Source organism: Coregonus clupeaformis, chromosome 28, assembly GCF_020615455.1.
Source record: "Coregonus clupeaformis isolate EN_2021a chromosome 28, ASM2061545v1, whole genome shotgun sequence".
NCBI classification, from domain to species: Eukaryota; Metazoa; Chordata; class Actinopteri; order Salmoniformes; family Salmonidae; genus Coregonus; species Coregonus clupeaformis.
Genome location: NC_059219.1, coordinates 23,804,904 through 23,823,391, shown reverse-complemented (window position 1 = coordinate 23,823,391; position 18,488 = coordinate 23,804,904). Strand labels below are relative to the sequence as shown.

The window sequence follows — 18,488 nt, the reverse complement described above, 5'->3', positions numbered from 1 at the left end:
AGCAATATATTTATTCCATGGCAGAAATGAAAACACGAAGCAGACCAAACCCTTTGGTTCTTTACAAACCTGTTATTGGTCACATACACATATTTAGCAGATGTTATTGCGGGTATGCTTGTGTTCCTAGCTCCAACAGTGCAGTAATATCTAACAATGCACAACAATACACACAAATCTAAGGTAAAGTAAAATAATGGAATTAAGAAATATTGAAATATTAGGACGAGCAATGTCGGAGTCCGGAGTATAAATATACAGTATATATATATATATACAGTGAGGGAAAAAAGTATTTAATCCCCTGCTGATTTTGTAAGTTTGCCCACTGACAAAGACATGATCAGTCTATAATTTTGGATTTTTTTGTTGTTATTCTGTCTCTCACTGTTCAAATAAACCTACCATTAAAATTATAGACTGATCATGTCTTTGTCAGTGGGCAAACGTACAAAATCAGCAGGGGATCAAATACTTCTTTCCCTCACTGTATATATACAGTGGGGAAAAAAAGTATTTAGTCAGCCACCAATTGTGCAAGTTCTCCCACTTAAAAAGATGAGAGAGGCCTGTAATTTTCATCATAGGTACACGTCAACTATGACAGACAAAATTAGAAAAAAAAATCCAGAAAATCACATTGTAGGATTTTTAATGAATTTATTTGCAAATGATGGTGGAAAATAAGTATTTGGTCAATAACAAAAGTTTCTCAATACTTTGTTATATACCCTTTGTTGGCAATGACACAGGTCAAACGTTTTCTGTAAGTCTTCACAAGGTTTTCACACACTGTTGCTGGTATTTTGGCCCATTCCTCCATGCAGATATCCTCTAGAGCAGTGATGTTTTGGGGCTGTCGCTGGGCAACACAGACTTTCAACTCCCTCCAAAGATTTTCTATGGGGTTGAGATCTGGAGACCACTCCAGGACCTTGAAATGCTTCTTACGAAGCCACTCCTTCGTTGCCCGGGCGGTGAGTTTGGGATCATTGTCATGCTGAAAGACCCAGCCACGTTTCATCTTCAATGTCCTTGCTGATGGAAGGAGGTTTTCACTCAAAATCTCACGATACATGGCCCCATTCATTCTTTCCTTTACACGGATCAGTCGTCATGGTCCCTTTGCAGAAAAACAGCCCCAAAGCATGATGTTTCCACCCCCATGCTTCACAGTAGGTATGGTGTTCTTTGGATGCAACTCAGCATTCTTTGTCCTCCTAACACGACGAGTTGAGTTTTTACCAAAAAGTTATATTTTGGTCTCATCTGACCATATGACATTCTCCCAATCCTCCTCTGGATCATCCAAATGCACTCTAGCAAACTTCAGACGGGCCTGGACATGTACTGGCTTAAGCAGGGGGACACGTCTTTCACTGCAGGATTTGAGTCCCTGGCGGCGTAGTGTGTTACTGATGGTAGGCTTTGTTACTTTGGTCCCAGCTCTCTGCAGGTCATTCACTAGGTCCCCCTGTGTGGTTCTGGGATTTTTGCTCACCGTTCTTGTGATAATTTTGACCCCACGGGGTGTGATCTTGCGTGGAGCCCCAGATCGAGGGAGATTATCAGTGGTCTTGTATGTCTTCCATTTCCTAATAATTGCTCCCACAGTTGATTTCTTCAAACCAAGCTGCTTACCTATTGCAGATTCAGTCTTCCCAGCCTGGTGCAGGTCTACAATTGTATTTCTGGTGTCCTTTGACAGCTCTTTGGTCTTGGCCATAGTGGAGTTTGGAGTGTGACTGTTTGAGGTTGTGGACAGGTGTCTTTTATACTGATAACAAGTTCAAACAGGTGCCATTAATACAGGTAACGAGTGGAGGACAGAGGAGCCTCTTAAAGAAGAAGTTACAGGTCTGTGAGAGCCAGAAATCTTGCTTGTTTGTAGGTGACCAAATACTAATTTTCCACCATAATTTGCAAATAAATTCATTAAAAATCCTACAATGTGATTTTCTGGAATTTTTTTCTCAAGTTGTCTGTCATAGTTGACGTGTACCTATGATGAAAATTACAGGCCTCTCTCATCTTTTTAAGTGGGAGAACTCGCACAATTGGTGGCTGACTAAATACTTTTTTCCCCCACTGTATATATGATAGGATGTATAGACATTATGGACTTGCCACGATACTAACGAGTATGGTGATACTGGAATGGTCCCGTCCCTAGAGGTCCATGCTAATTGCTTTGGCCTGTGATGCTAGGTGTTTACTGTTTACTGGCCTGTGATGCTAGGTGTTTACTGTTTACTGGCCTGTGATGCTAGGTGTTTACTGTTTACTGGCGTGTGATGCTAGGTGTTTACTGTTTACTGGCCTGTGATGCTAGGTGTTTACTGTTTACTGGCCTGTGATGCTAGGTGTTTACTGTTTACTGGCCTGTGATGCTAGGTGTTTACTGTTTACTGGCCTGTGATGCTAGGTGTTTACTGTTTACTGGCCTGTGATGCTAGGTGTTTACTGTTTACTGGCCTGTGATGCTAGGTGTTTACTGTTTACTGGCCTGTGATGCTAGGTGTTTACTGTTTACTGGCCTGTGATGCTAGGTGTTTACTGTTTACTGGCCTGTGATGCTAGGTGTTTACTGTTTACTGGCCTGTGATGCTAGGTGTTTACTGTTTACTGGCCTGTGATGCTAGGTGTTTACTGTTTACTGGCCTGTGATGCTAGGTGTTTACTGTTTACTGGCCTGTGATGCTAGGTGTTTACTGTTTACTGGCCTGTGATGCTAGGTGTTTACTGTTTACTGGCATGTGATGCTAGGTGTTTACTGGCCTGTGATGCTAGGTGTTTACTGTTTACTGGCCTGTGATGCTAGGTGTTTACTGTTTACTGGCCTGTGATGCTAGGTGTTTACTGTTTACTGGCCTGTGATGCTAGGTGTTTACTGTTTACTGGCATGTGATGCTAGGTGTTTACTGTTTACTGGCATGTGATGCTAGGTGTTTACTGGCCTGTGATGCTAGGTGTTTACTGTTTACTGGCCTGTGATGCTAGGTGTTTACTGTTTACTGGCCTGTGATGCTAGGTGTTTACTGTTTACTGGCCTGTGATGCTAGGTGTTTACTGTTTACTGGCCTGTGATGCTAGGTGTTTACTGTTTACTGGCCTGTGATGCTAGGTGTTTACTGTTTACTGGCCTGTGATGCTAGGTGTTTACTGTTTACTGGCCTGTGATGCTAGGTGTTTACTGTTTACTGGCCTGTGATGCTAGGTGTTTACCGCTTTACTGGCCTGTGATGCTACAGGTGTTTAGCGGTGACAAAGGGCAGGGCAGGGATAGGGGGAAGAGGAGAAGAGAGAGATGACTGTGGGGAGATTATATGACTGTTTGTTACAGAATTTGATGAAAATGTGTTGTTTCCTAACCCTAACCCTAACCCTAGATTCATGTCCACACCCCGGCTCAACCCAATCCGTTACCCTAACCCTAGCCATAACCCTAGCCATAACCCAAACCGTTACCCTAATGCTAACTGGTCACTGATGTTAAACTGCTGTTTTCTTCCAGGCAACTACTGAAGACGGAGCTGGGCTCTTTCTTCACTGAATACCTCCAGGTAAGAGACTGTCTCTCTGATATTACTAACATTACTCTGATATTACTAACATTACTCTGGCATTACTAACATTACTCTGATATTACTAACATTACTCTGGCATTACTAACATTACTCTGATATTACTAACATTACTCTGATATTACTAACATTACTCTGGCATTACTAACATTACTCTGATATTACTAACATTACTCTGATATTACTAACATTACTCTGGCATTACTAACATTACTCTGGCATTACTAACATTACTCTGGCATTACTAACATTACTCTGACATTACTAACATTACTCTGGCATTACTAACATTACTCTGGTATTACTAACATTACTCTGATATTACTAACATTACTCTGGCATTACTAACATTACTCTGGCATTACTAACATTACTCTGGCATTACTAACATTACTCTGGCATTACTAACATTACTCTGGCATTACTAACATTACTCTGATATTACTAACATTTTTTCCTCCTCTGCAGAATCAGCTGCTGACAAAGGGAATGGTCATACTGAGGGACAAAATGCGTTTCTATGAAGGTATGTATCATGTTACATTACTAATACAATAAAGATGTAGCACTGTTTGAAGTACAGTTGTAGTACTGTTTGAAGTACAGTTGTAGTACTGTTTGAAGTACAGTTGTAGTACTGTTTGAAGTACAGTTGTAGTACTGTTTGAAGTACAGTTGTAGTACTGTTTGTTCATGATGTAGCCTATTGTGGCCCATTATCGTCTCTTTTGAGGTATTGTCAAGTGGTGAAGACGCTCAAACCACCTGACGCTGACATCAAGTTCACAGCTTATTTCTGCTGAAGTGCTATTGTCATGGCGACCAGACAGGAAGTGTTACTGACGTCACAGATCTCAGACCACAGCCAGGTGTCAGATTTGACATAAGTCACAACCTCAGTCAGAATTGTTGAAGAAGTTGAACCAGGCCTCGTCCCTCACCCTCCTATCCTCCCTCACTCCCTTTACTGCCTCTCTTTTGTTCCTCGTCTGGTGTCAGTCAGTCAGCTTCTCACAATAGAACCCTTTCAAAATGACCTGTCCTCTTCTGATGGTTGAACCCAGTAGCCCTCTGCTCCAGCAGTGACCCAGCCTTCCCCGCCACCTTGACCCAGCCTTCCCCGCCACCTTGACCCAGCCTTCCCCGCCACCGTGACCCAGCCGTCCCCGCCACCGTGACCCAGCCTTCCCCGCCACCGTGACCCAGCCTTCCCGCCACCGTGACCCAGCCGTCCCCGCCACCGTGACCCAGCCTTCCCCGCCACCGTGACCCAGCCTTCCCGCCACCGTGACCCAGCCGTCCCCGCCACCGTGACCCAGCCTTCCCCGCCACCGTGACCCAGCCTTCCCCACCACCGTGACCCAGCCGTCCCCGCCACCGTGACCCAGCCTTCCCCGCCACCGTGACCCAGCCTTCCCCGCCACCGTGACCCAGCCGTCCCCCGCCACCGTGACCCAGCCTTCCCCGCCACCGTGACCCAGCCTTCCCCGCCACCGTGACCCAGCCGTCCCCCGCCACCGTGACCCAGCCTTCCCCGCCACCGTGACCCAGCCTTCCCGCCACCGTGACCCAGCCTTCCCCGCCACCGTGACCCAGCCTTCCCCGCCACCGTGACCCAGCCTTCCCCACCACCGTGACCCAGCCTTCCCCACCACCGTGACCCAGCCGTTCCCGCCACAGTGACCCAGCCTTCCCCGCCACCGTGACCCAGCCGTCCCCGCCACCGTGACCCAGCCTTCCCCACCACCGTGACCCAGCCTTCCCCACCACTGTGACCCAGCCTTCCCCACCACCGTGACCCAGCCGTTCCCGCCACAGTGACCCAGCCTTCCCCGCCACCGTGACCCAGCCGTCCCCCCCGCCACCGTGACCCAGCCTTCCCGCCACCGTGACCCAGCCTTCCCCGCCACCGTGACCCAGCCGTCCCCGCCACCGTGACCCAGCCTTCCCCGCCACCGTGACCCAGCCTTCCCCGCCACCGTGACCCAGCCGTCCCCGCCACCGTGACCCAGCCTTCCCCGCCACCGTGACCCAGCCTTCCCCGCCACCGTGACCCAGCCGTCCCCCGCCACCGTGACCCAGCCTTCCCCGCCACCGTGACCCAGCCTTCCCCGCCACCGTGACCCAGCCTTCCCCGCCACCGTGACCCAGCCGTCCCCCGCCACCGTGACCCAGCCTTCCCCGCCACCGTGACCCAGCCTTCCCCGCCACCGTGACCCAGCCTTCCCCGCCACCGTGACCCAGCCTTCCCGCCACCGTGACCCAGCCTTCCCGCCACCGTGACCCAGCCGTTCCCGCCACCGTGACCCAGCCTTCCCCGCCACCGTGACCCAGCCGTTCCCGCCACCGTGACCCAGCCTTCCCCGCCACCGTGACCCAGCCTTCCCCGCCACCGTGACCCAGCCTTCCCGCCACCGTGACCCAGCCTTCCCCGCCACCGTGACCCAGCCTTCCCGCCACCGTGACCCAGCCTTCCCCGCCACCGTGACCCAGCCTTCCCGCCACCGTGACCCAGCCTTCCCCGCCACCGTGACCCCAGCCTTCCCGCCACCGTGACCCAGCCGTTCCCGCCACCGTGACCCAGCCTTCCCGCCACCGTGACCCAGCCTTCCCCGCCACCGTGACCCAGCCTTCCCGCCACCGTGACCCAGCCTTCCCCACCACCGTGACCCAGCCTTCCCCACCACCGTGACCCAGCCTTCCCCGCCACCGTGACCCAGCCGTCCCCCGCCACCGTGACCCAGCCTTCCCCACCACTGTGACCCAGCCTTCCCCGCCACCGTGACCCAGCCTTCCCCACCACTGTGACCCAGCCTTCCCCACCACTGTGACCCAGCCTTCCCCGCCACCGTGACCCAGCCGTCCCCGCCACCGTGACCCAGCCTTCCCCGCCACCGTGACCCAGCCTTCCCCACCACTGTGACCCAGCCTTCCCCGCCACAGTGACCCAGCCTTCCCCGCCACCGTGACCCAGCCTTCCCCACCACTGTGACCCAGCCTTCCCGCCACCGTGACCCAGCCGTTCCCGCCACCGTGACCCAGCCGTCCCCGCCACCGTGACCCAGCCGTTCCCGCCACCGTGACCCAGCCGTTCCCGCCACCGTGACTCAGCCGTTCCCGCCACCTTGACCCAGCCTTCCCCGCCACCGTGACCCAGCCTTCCCCACCACCGTGACCCAGCCGTCCCCACCACTGTGACCCAGCCTTCCCCACCACCGTGACCCAGCCGTCCCCACCACTGTGACCCAGCCTTCCCCGCCACCGTGACCCAGCCTTCCCCGCCACCGTGACCCAGCCTTCCCCACCACTGTGACCCAGCCTTCCCCGCCACCGTGACCCAGCCTTCCCCGCCACCGTGACCCAGCCGTCCCCGCCACCGTGACCCAGCCTTCCCCGCCACCGTGACCCAGCCTTCCCCGCCACCGTGACCCAGCCTTCCCGCCACCGTGACCCAGCCTTCCCCGCCACCGTGACCCAGCCTTCCCCACCACCGTGACCCAGCTTCCTCGCCACAGTGACCCAGCCTTCCCCGCCACCGTGACCCAGCCTTCCCCGCCACCGTGACCCAGCCTTCCCCGCCACCGTGACCCAGCCTTCCCCGCCACCGTGACCCAGCCTTCCCGCCACCGTGACCCAGCCTTCCCGCCACCGTGACCCAGCCTTCCCGCCACCGTGACCCAGCGTTCCCGCCACCGTGACCCAGCCTTCCCCGCCACCGTGACCCAGCCTTCCCCGCCACCGTGACCCAGCCTTCCCGCCACCGTGACCCAGCCTTCCCCGCCACCGTGACCCAGCCTTCCCCGCCACCGTGACCCAGCCTTCCCCGCCACCGTGACCCAGCCTTCCCCACCACCGTGACCCAGCCTTCCCGCCACCGTGACCCAGCCTTCCCCCACCACCGTGACCCAGCCGTTCCCCGCCACCGTGACCCAGCCTTCCCCACCACTGTGACCCAGCCTTCCCCGCCACCGTGACCCAGCCTTCCCCGCCACCGTGACCCAGCCTTCCCCACCACCGTGACCCAGCCTTCCCCGCCACCGTGACCCAGCCTTCCCCGCCACCGTGACCCAGCCTTCCCCGCCACCGTGACCCAGCCTTCCCCGCCACCGTGACCCAGCCTTCCCCGCCACCGTGACCCAGCCGTTCCCGCCACCGTGACCCAGCCTTCCCCGCCACCGTGACCCAGCCTTCCCCGCCACCGTGACCCAGCCTTCCCCGCCACCGTGACCCAGCCTTCCCCGCCACCGTGACCCAGCCTTCCCCGCCACCGTGACCCAGCCTTCCCCGCCACCGTGACTCCACCGTGACCCAGCCTTCCCCACCACCGTGACCCAGCCGTCCCCGCCACCGTGACCCAGCCTTCCCCACCACCGTGACCCAGCCGTCCCCACCACTGTGCCATTTGGCAGCTCTGCTCAGAAACAGCTAACTGCTAACTAAATCTCTCTCCAGATTCCCTCTGCCACAAGCAGGTGTCAGATCTCATTGTGAGAGAGGGGGGGTGTTGACCAAAGTTAACTCTGATGCAGCTCTCTGCTCGTGTTTTTGAGTATATGTAACAGTATCTGTGACAAACCATGGGAAATTACAAAATATCAAAGATAGAACATTCAACCTTTGGTTTAAACACTGTAGCGTCTATACTAATTAGCACCAAGTGCTAATTTCTGATTGGTTATTTTGACTTCCTGGTTGTCCCCAAGGTCAGAAGCTATTGGACTCCTTGGCAGAGACGTGGGACTTCTTCTTCTGTGATGTTCTGTCTATGCTTCAGGCTATCTTCTACCCAGTACAGGTATAGTTACTTCCAGTGCTTGACTTGGACTGAAATTGTTTCCGCTACTCATTTTGGGTGCCAGTACTGTTTATAATTAGGTGCAGGAGCTCCACAATACTTTTGAGCTAATATTCTATAAGAGGAACAGGAGCTCAAGCAGTGGAACATTTGAGGTGCCAGTACTCAGCTCCTGCCCAAGTCAAGCCTTGGTTCTTCTCCCTGTAGTGTTTCCATTGTATTCAGACAACTAGAAAGCAACATACAGTAGCCACTTGAACAATAAGTTATTTTGTGAACAGTCCAGTGCACATTCTTCCACAACACTTTCCCTAAACAAATTAGCAGAAATTAATAGATTTTCCAAAAACATTTCAACATACAATAGAATGTTGAGTGGCCCTAAGCATGGTCTCCTCTCTCTCTCTCTCTCTCTCTCTCTCTCTGTGTCTCTCTCTCTCTCTCTCTCTCTGTGTGTCTCTCTCTCTCTCTCTCTCTCTCTCTCTCTCTCTGTCTCTCTCTGTGTGTATTCTCTGTGTGTATTCTCCACCAGGGTAAGGAGCCGTCGGTGCGGCAGCTGGCCCTGCTTCACTTCAGGAACATTATCACTCTGAACATCAAGCTGGAGGACGCCCTGTCCCGCCCCCGCGCCCGTGTCCCCCCCTCTATCATACAGATGTTGCTTATACTGCAGGTAGGGAGTAGAGACGCATACACACACACACACACACACACACAAGGATGCATTGAGGCACGGGCGTACACCGTACACACACGCACACACACACACAGTCAAACACGTACAGAGGCACACACATATGGACTCAAATCAAATGTTATTTGTCACAGTAAACAACAGGGTGTAGACTAACAGTGAAATGCTTCCTGACGGGCCGTTCCCAACAATGCAGAGAGACAAATAGAGAAAATATAATAACACAAGGAATAATGACAATGAGTAACGATAACTTGGCTATATACACTAGTACCAGTACCTAGTTGATGTGCAGGGGTACGAGGTAATAACATGGCTATATACACAGGTACCAGTACCTAGTTGATGTGCAGGTGTATGAGGTAATTGAGGTAGATATGTACATATAGGTAGGGATAAAGTGACTAGGCAACAGGATAGATAATAGACAGTAGCAGCAGCGTAGGTGATGAGTCAAAATAGTTAGTGCAAAAAGGGTCAATACAGACAGTCTGGGTAGTTATTGGTGAACTATTTAGTAGTGTTATGGCTTGGGGGTAGAAGCTGTTCAGGGTCCTGTTGGTTCCAGAGTTGGTGCATCGGTACCGCCTGCCGTGCGGTAGCAGAGAGAAAAGTCTATGACTTGGGTGGCTGGAGTCTATTACAATTTTTAGGGCCTTCCAATGACACCGCCTGGTATAGAGGTCCTGGATGGCAGGGAGCTTGGCCCCAGTGATGTACTGGGCCGTATGCACTACCCTCTGTAGTTGCCATACCAAGCGGTGACGCAGCCAGTCAAGATGCTCTCAATGGTGCAGCTGTAGACGTTTTTAAGGATTGGTTGTTTTGACTTCCTGGTTGTCCCCAGGTCAGAAGCTATTGGTTGTTTTAACTTCCTGGTTGTCCCCAGGTCAGAAGCTATTGGTTGTTTTGACTTCCTGGTTGTCCCCAGGTCGGAAGCTATTGGTTGTGTTGACTTCCTGGTTGTCCCCAGTTCAGAAGCTGTTGGACTCCCTGGCAGAGACGTGGGACTTCTTCTGTGATGTTCTGTCCATGCTTCAGGCTATCTTCTATGATTCCAGATCAACATCACTATAAAATAGTAACTGCATACGAAGTAAGACATCCGTCATATTGGGCTGAGTTATGTGGATCATCTCTGTTCTCAGTGGTTAGCAGGATGCCAGGCCGTCATATTGGGCTGTTATGTGGAGTTATGTGGATCATCTCTGTTCTCAGTGGTTAGCAGGATGCCAGACCGTTATATTGGGCTGAGTTATGTGGATCATCTCTGTTCTCAGTGGTTAGCAGGATGCAAGACCGTCATATTGGGCTGTTATGTGGAGTTATGTGGATCATCTCTGTTCTCAGTGGTTAGCAGGATGCCAGACCGTCATATTGGGCTGAGTTATGTGGATCATCTCTGTTCTCAGTGGTTAGCAGGATGCCAGACTGTCATATTGGGCTGTTATGTGGAGTTATGTGGATCATCTCTGTTCTCAGTGGTTAGCAGGATGCACGACCGTCATATTGGACTGAGTTATGTAGATCATCTCTGTTCTCAGTGGTTAGCAGGATGCAAGACCGTCATATTGGACTGAGTTATGTGGAGTTATGTAGATCATCTCTGTTCTCAGTGGTTAGCAGGATGCCCGACCAGATCATCTCTCAGTGGTAAGCAGGATGCCAGACCAGATCATCTTTCAGTGTAAGCAGGATGCCAGACCAGATCATCACTTTTCTCAGACATTAGCAGGATGCCAGACCAGATCATCACTTTTCTCAGACATTAGCAGGATGCCAGACCAGAGAGAATGTGATATAGTGAGCAGGAGAGCGATCTCACAGGAAACTGTCTCAGTGAGAAGTCAGAATGGAGCCTTCTTCCCATGACCGCTGTCGACCCCCACCTCAGTGTGTGTGTGTATGTGTGTATGCATGCGTCTGTGTGTCTGTGACTTCTCTGCACAGCTCTCCACTGACATCATTAGAGTGACTGGGTGACCCAGATCTGCTGTCTCCTTCTCTGCCAGACGCCAGGAGCCAGGGACAAACTGGAGCAGAAGACCTCTAGACAACACAGGAGAGATCGTAGAACAGAGAGAGAAACCAGAGAGATAGATAAAGAGACTGAGGGATGGACAGAGAGAGAGACAGTGAAGAGATCCAGATAGGGAGAGAGGGTGTTAAATACAGTATCAGTATCAGAGCAGTATCAGTATCAGAACAGTATCAGTATCAGAGCAGTATCAGTATCAGAGCAGTATCAGAGCAGTATCAGAGCAGTATCAGAGCAGTATCAGAGCAGTATCAGTGCAGTATCAGTATCGGTATCAGAGCAGTATCAGAGCAGTATCAGTGCAGTATCAGTATCGGTATCAGAGCAGTATCAGTATCAGAGCAGTATCAGTATCGGTATCAGAGCAGTATCAGTATCAGAGCAGTATCAGTATCAGAGCAGTATCAGTATCAGTATCAGAACAGTATCAGTATCAGAGCAGTATCGGTATCAGAGCAGTATCAGAGCAGTATCGGTATCAGTATCAGTATCAGTATCAGAGCAGTATCAGTGCAGTATCAGTATAGGTATCAGAGCAGTATCAGTATCAGAGCAGTATCAGTATCGGTATCAGAGCAGTATCAGTATCAGAGCAGTATCAGTATCAGAGCAGTATCAGTATCAGTATCAGAACAGTATCAGAGCAGTATCAGTATCAGAGCAGTATCAGTATCAGAGCAGTATCAGAGCAGTATCAGTATCAGAGCAGTATCAGTATCAGAGCAGTATCAGTATCAGAGCAGTATCAGTATCAGAACAGTATCAGTATCAGAGCAGTATCAGTATCAGAACAGTATCAGTATCAGAGCAGTATCAGTATCAGAGCAGTATCAGAGCAGTATCAGAGCAGTATCAGAGCAGTATCAGAGCAGTATCAAAGCAGTATCAGTGCAGTATCAGTATCGGTATCAGAGCAGTATCAGAGCAGTATCAGTGCAGTATCAGTATCGGTATCAGAGCAGTATCAGTATCAGAGCAGTATCAGTATCGGTATCAGAGCAGTATCAGTATCAGAGCAGTATCAGTATCAGAGCAGTATCAGTATCAGTATCAGAACAGTATCAGTATCAGAGCAGTATCGGTATCAGAGCAGTATCAGAGCAGTATCGGTATCAGTATCAGTATCAGTATCAGTATCAGAGCAGTATCAGTGCAGTATCAGTATCGGTATCAGAGCAGTATCAGTATCAGAGCAGTATCAGTATCGGTATCAGAGCAGTATCAGTATCAGAGCAGTATCAGTATCAGAGCAGTATCAGTATCAGAGCAGTATCAGTATCAGAGCAGTATCAGTATCAGAGCAGTATCAGAGCAGTATCAGTATCAGAGCAGTATCAGTATCAGAGCAGTATCAGTATCAGAGCAGTATCAGTATCAGTATCAGAGCAGTATCAGAGCAGTATCAGTATCAGAGCAGTATCAGTATCAGAACAGTATCAGTATCAGAGCAGTATCAGTATCAGAGCAGTATCAGTATCAGAGCAGTATCAGAGCAGTATCAGTATCAGAACAGTATCAGTATCAGAGCAGTATCAGAGCAGTATCAGTATCAGAACAGTATCAGTATCAGAGCAGTATCAGTATCAGAGCAGTATCAGTATCAGAGCAGTATCAGTATCAGAGCAGTATCAGTATCAGAGCAGTATCAGTATCAGTATCAGAGCAGTATCAGTATCAGAGCAGTATCAGTATCAGAGCAGTATCAGTATCAGAACAGTATCAGTACCAGAGCAGTATCAGTATCAGAGCAGTATCAGAACAGTATCAGTATCAGAGCAGTATCAGAGCAGTATCAGTATCAGAGCAGTATCAGTATCAGTATCAGAACAGTATCAGTATCAGAGCAGTATCAGTATCAGAGCAGTATCAGTATCAGAGCAGTATCAGTACCAGAGCAGTATCAGTACCAGAGCAGTATCAGTATCAGAGCAGTATCAGTATCAGAGCAGTATCAGTATCAGAGCAGTATCAGTATCAGAGCAGTATCAGAGCATTATCAGAGCAGTATCAGTATCAGAGCAGTATCAGTATCAGAGCAGTATCAGTACCAGAGCAGTATCAGTATCAGAGCAGTATCAGAGCAGTATCAGTATCAGAGCAGTATCAGTATCAGATCAGTATCAGTATCAGAGCAGTATCAGTATCAGAGCAGTATCAGTATCAGAGCAGTATCAGTATCAGAGCAGTATCAGTATCAGATCAGTATCAGTATCAGAGCAGTATCAGTATCAGAGCAGTATCAGTATCAGAGCAGTATCAGTATCAGAGCAGTATCAGAGCAGTATCAGTATCAGATCAGTATCAGAGCAGTATCAGTATCAGAGCAGTATCAGTATCAGAGCAGTATCAGTATCAGAGCAGTATCAGTATCAGATCAGTATCAGAGCAGTATCAGTATCAGAGCAGTATCAGAGCAGTATCAGTATCAGTATCAGAGCAGTATCAGTATCAGAGCAGTATCAGTATCAGAGCAGTATCAGTATCAGATCAGTATCAGAGCAGTATCAGTATCAGAGCAGTATCAGTACCAGAGCAGTATCAGTATCAGTATCAGAGCAGTATCAGTACCAGAGCAGTATCAGTATCAGAGCAGTATCAGTATCAGTATCAGAGCAGTATTAGTACCAGAGCAGTATCAGTATCAGTATCAGAGCAGTATCAGTATCAGAGCAGTATCAGTACCAGAGCAGTATTAGTACCAGAGCAGTATCAGTATCAGTATCAGAGCAGTATCAGTACCAGAGCAGTATCAGTATCAGTATCAGAGCAGTATCAGAGCAGTATCAGTATCAGTACCAGAGCAGTATCAGTATCAGTATCAGAGCAGTATTAGTACCAGAGCAGTATCAGTATCAGTATCAGTACCAGAACCAGTATCAGTACCTAGAAGTATTTAGCATCACACTAAAGGCAGAACAAAGAACAGTAAAGGTGACAGACTGCTCCTCCTGTTTCTCCTCTCTCTGCTTTATTAACTACTCTGTAGAACACTCTGCCTCCCCTTCAGCCAGGGCCTGTCTGTTAGCATAGCTAGCCTCATTAGCATTCCTATTGGAACACACTGTCCCAGCAAGCTAATGTATGCAAACACACACATTCTTGTTTGAAGTCCCGGGGTGAGGAGAGGTGAGGGAGGCAAATTACAGCCTTGCTTACATCACTCTCCCCTTCCCTAAAGAGACAGGCAGCCATGCTGGGTTAGACCTTGGTAATGCTGGGTTAGATCTTGGTAGTGCTGGATTAGACCTTGGTAATGCTGGGTTAGATCTTGGTAATGCTGGGTTAGATCTTGGTAATGCTGGGTTAGATCTTGGTAATGCTGGGTTAGATCTTGGTAATGCTGGGTTAGATCTTAGTAATGCTGGGTTAGATCTTGGTAATGCTGGGTTAGACCTTGGTAATGCTGGGTTAGATCTCGGTAACGCTGGGTTAGATCTTGATAATGCTGAGTTAGATCTTGGTAATGCTGGGTTAGATCTTGGTAACGCTGGGTTAGATCTTGATAATGCTGAGTTAGATCTTGGTAATGCTGGGTTAGATCTCGGTAACGCTGGGTTAGATCTTGATAATGCTGGGTTAGATCTTGGTAATGCTGGGTTAGATCTTGGTAATGCTGGGTTAGATCTTGGTAATGCTGGGTTAGACCTGGGTTAGACCTTGGTAATGCTGGGTTAGACCTTGGTAATGCTGGGTTAGATCTTGGTAATGCTGGGTTAGATCTTGGTAATGCTGGGTTAGATCTTGGTAATGCTGGGTTAGATCTTGGTAATGCTGGGTTATATCTTGGTAATGCTGGGTTAGACCTGGGTTAGACCTTGGTAATGCTGGGTTAGACCTTGGTAATGCTGGGTTAGACCTGGGTAAAACTGGGTTAGACCTTGGTAATGCTGGGTTAGACCTTGGTAATGCTGGGTTAGACCTGGGTAAAACTGGGTTAGACCTTGGTAATGCTGGGTTAGACCTGGGTAAAACTGGGTTAGACCTTGGTAATGCTGGGTTAGACCTGGGTAAAACTGGGTTAGACCTTGGTAATGCTGAGTTAGATCTGGGCAAGGCCATTTTGAACTAGAAAAGGACATTTCCCTAAAGGTAATGTGTGTCTCTTGTGCAGTCTTAAACATGTGGTGGGAGAAGTACCAGCAGTACAGATTGGAAAGACCTAGTGCTTTTTCCCACAGTATGTATCCGGAATGTAACTCACACACACACAAACACACATATACACAAACATACACACACTACACACACACACTACACACACACATATACACACACTAAACACTACACACACACACACACACTACATACACACACACACTACATACACATACACACACACACACATACACACACATTTTTACATTTACATTTTAGTCATTTAGCAGACGCTCTTATCCAGAGCGACTTACAGTTAGTGAGTGCATTCATTATTATTATTATTATTATTATTTTTTTTTTCATACTGGCCCCCCGTGGGAATCGAACCCACAACCCTGGCGTTGCAAACGCCATGCTCTACCAACTGAGCTACATCCCTGCCGGCCATTCCCTCCCCTACCCTGGACGACGCTGGGCCAATTGTGCGCCGTCGCATGGGTCTACACACACTACACACACACATATACACACACACTACATACACACTACATACACACATACCTCTGCAGTGAGCTTAGACTATAAATGTTCCAGTTTGGTGCCGACCCCCGTCCACCCCTAGGTACTGATCAATCATAGTAGTAACTGATCTACAGTACCATACTGATCAATCATAGTAGTAACTGATCTACAGTACCATACTGATCAATCATAGTAGTAACTGATCTACAGTACCACGCATGGTAAAACTAGAGATGGACATTTCGGGAATAGCAGAGGTATGTATGTATGTGTCTCCAGGAATATGGAGGCAGAGATTTAAAGCATACACAAATGTTAGTCTCAACTCAGGCTACACACACACACACATAGTTCATGATTGTGACGGTAAATATAGTGGATATAGTGAGTGCGTTTACTCACACTGTGTGTGTGTGTGTGTGTTTGTGTGTGTGTGAGACTGTGTGTGAGACTATGTTTCTCTGAGGCTCTCCCCAGTCACAGCTAGGGCTGTGGCGGTCACGAAATTTCGTCAGCCTGTGATTGTCAAGCAAATAACTGCCGGTCTCACGGTAATTGACCGTTAATTAACATAAACACATTTAGCAGCTCCTGGCTTCCACACAAGCCACTGATGCAGACCTTTGGAACATCTACATTTAAAAAAGTCTAATAAATCCATGTAATATAGCCTACACCTTCACAATAAATCCATTATTTATTTTAGACAGGTCTAAAGAAGCATGATATGAAGAAAATGTAGTCTATTTCAGAAGAACAGAATAGCGTACTCTGAGTTGTCCTTATGTTAGGTTCTGATCTGGCTATGCCAAATGGCTGTGGGCTACACTAGTTCATTTAGCAGACAAGATTTGCTTAGAATTCCGTGGCATTATTTTATATTATTTTATAGTGTGAAGAATACAACTGAACAAAGCTGAATAAAATAGAAAGGATATTTTCTCCAAACGATTTGAGGGAGTGCGCACATGCGGCTATTCTGTGTTGAGCGGTTAACAAAGAAATAGGTCCTCCTATATGCTTAATTTATAGTTAATCATATATCTTTAGTTGTTCTACAAACGTTGGGCTATATGTTTTGATTTTTAATACATTGTAAGGCTGCATGATGAGACTGATGCTTTGAAAAAAGTTGCTTGAAAGGCATGAGCTCTGCTTTGTTTTTTGCGCAGGCTGTACACACGTCATCAGTCTCTCATTCACAATTTGACAAGCACTTGATAATGACTCAAATTTCACGGCGACATCTCCTTTGTGTGGCCGTAATGCACCCTAAAAATTCCATGCCTTTTGCGGCCAGTGGCCGTTGTGCCCTTGGCCCGGAGTGCTGCGTTGTGCCCTTCTCCCTGAGTGCTGCGTTGTGCCCTTGGCCCGGAGTGCTGCGTTGTGCCCTTCTCCCTGAGTGCTGCGTTGTGCCCTTGGCCCAGGGTACTGCGTTGTGCCCTTCTCCCTGAGTGCTGCGTTGTGCCCTTGGCCCAGGGTACTGCGTTGTGCCCTTCTCCCTGAGTGCTGCGTTGTGCCCTTGGCCCAGGGTACTGCGTTGTGCCCTTCTCCCTGAGTGCTGCGCGCTCCGAAGCACCTCTCACTCACATGGCTCTTCATCACGTGATCGGGTCTTTCTCACAGGCTACAAGTGAAGACATACACATCGGGGACGCAACTGCGCGCGTCCTTATCCAATTCCGAGGTGCATATTGAAGATATTGGAAGAACTGTCCACATTTACTTTTCGTCAGCCAACAAGATGAGTAGGCCTAACAAACAGCAAAAGCACTAGCCTATGTCAATCTACTATCCCCCATAGTACAAAAGTCGACCTATGCTATTCTGTGCGAGAAATTAATTTTCCAAATATAGTCTGGGACAGTTGTGGGATGCGATAGATCCCAAATTAATACAACCACTAGCATCAAAACACCTTTTTTACGCAATGTGGCTGACACAACAGATCAGGCTCTCATGAAGTGTTTGATTAGATTTTAGATTACATTTGCGTTGATGTCAGAGTGATTAGAGGGACAATAGAGTGCTGAGTACCAGGCAGTTAGCAAGTTTGGTAGGCTACTAATGACCATCAGCAGCATCAGAGCTTGGAGAAGCCTAATTACTGTGACTAAACAGACGTGAATTTTGACTGCCTTCATGACTCGTGTGGCGGTAATACGGTCACTGTAACAGCCCTGGTCAAGGTTTATTTTTATTTTTGTTAACCCAAGCAGAAAACCCACAGCTTGTTCCACATTCCTGTGTGTGTCTTTAGTGTTTAGTAGGGCCGGAACCATACCAGTATCACCATCCTCCTTAGTATTTAGTAGGGCCGGAACCATACCAGTATCACCATCCTCCTTAGTATTTAGTAGGGCCGGAACCATACCAGTATCACCATCCTCCTTAGTATTTAGTAGGGCCGGAACCATACCAGCATCACCATCCTCCTTAGTATTTAGTAGGGCCGGAACCATACCAGCATCACCATCCTCCTTAGTATTTAGTAGGGCCGGAACCATACCAGTATCACCATCCTCCTTAGTATTTAGTAGGGCCGGAACCATAACAGTATCACCATCCTCCTTAGTATTTAGTAGGGCCGGAACCATACCAGTATCACCATCCTCCTTAGTATTTAGTAGGGCCGGAACCATACCAGTATCACCATCCTCCTTAGTATTTAGTAGGGCCGGAACCATACCAGCATCACCATCCTCCTTAGTATTTAGTAGGGCCGGAACCATACCAGCATCACCATCCTCCTTAGTA

The 18,488-nt window shown here is 48.8% G+C and overlaps 1 protein-coding gene across 8 annotated transcripts in view; it reads left to right on the top strand.

Annotated features, from left to right (window-relative positions):
• The window catches only part of LOC121584334 (proline-rich protein 5), a 60,470-nt gene that overhangs the window by 27,324 nt on the left and 14,658 nt on the right, over positions 1-18,488 (top strand). For all 8 annotated transcript variants that reach the window (XM_045208807.1, XM_045208801.1, XM_045208808.1 and 5 more), the window contains 4 exons: positions 3,515-3,563; positions 4,053-4,110; positions 8,288-8,379; positions 8,912-9,052. In XM_045208807.1, coding sequence (XP_045064742.1) covers positions 3,515-3,563; positions 4,053-4,110; positions 8,288-8,379; positions 8,912-9,052 — 340 coding nt within the window. The remainder of the gene's footprint in view (positions 1-3,514; positions 3,564-4,052; positions 4,111-8,287; positions 8,380-8,911; positions 9,053-18,488) is intronic.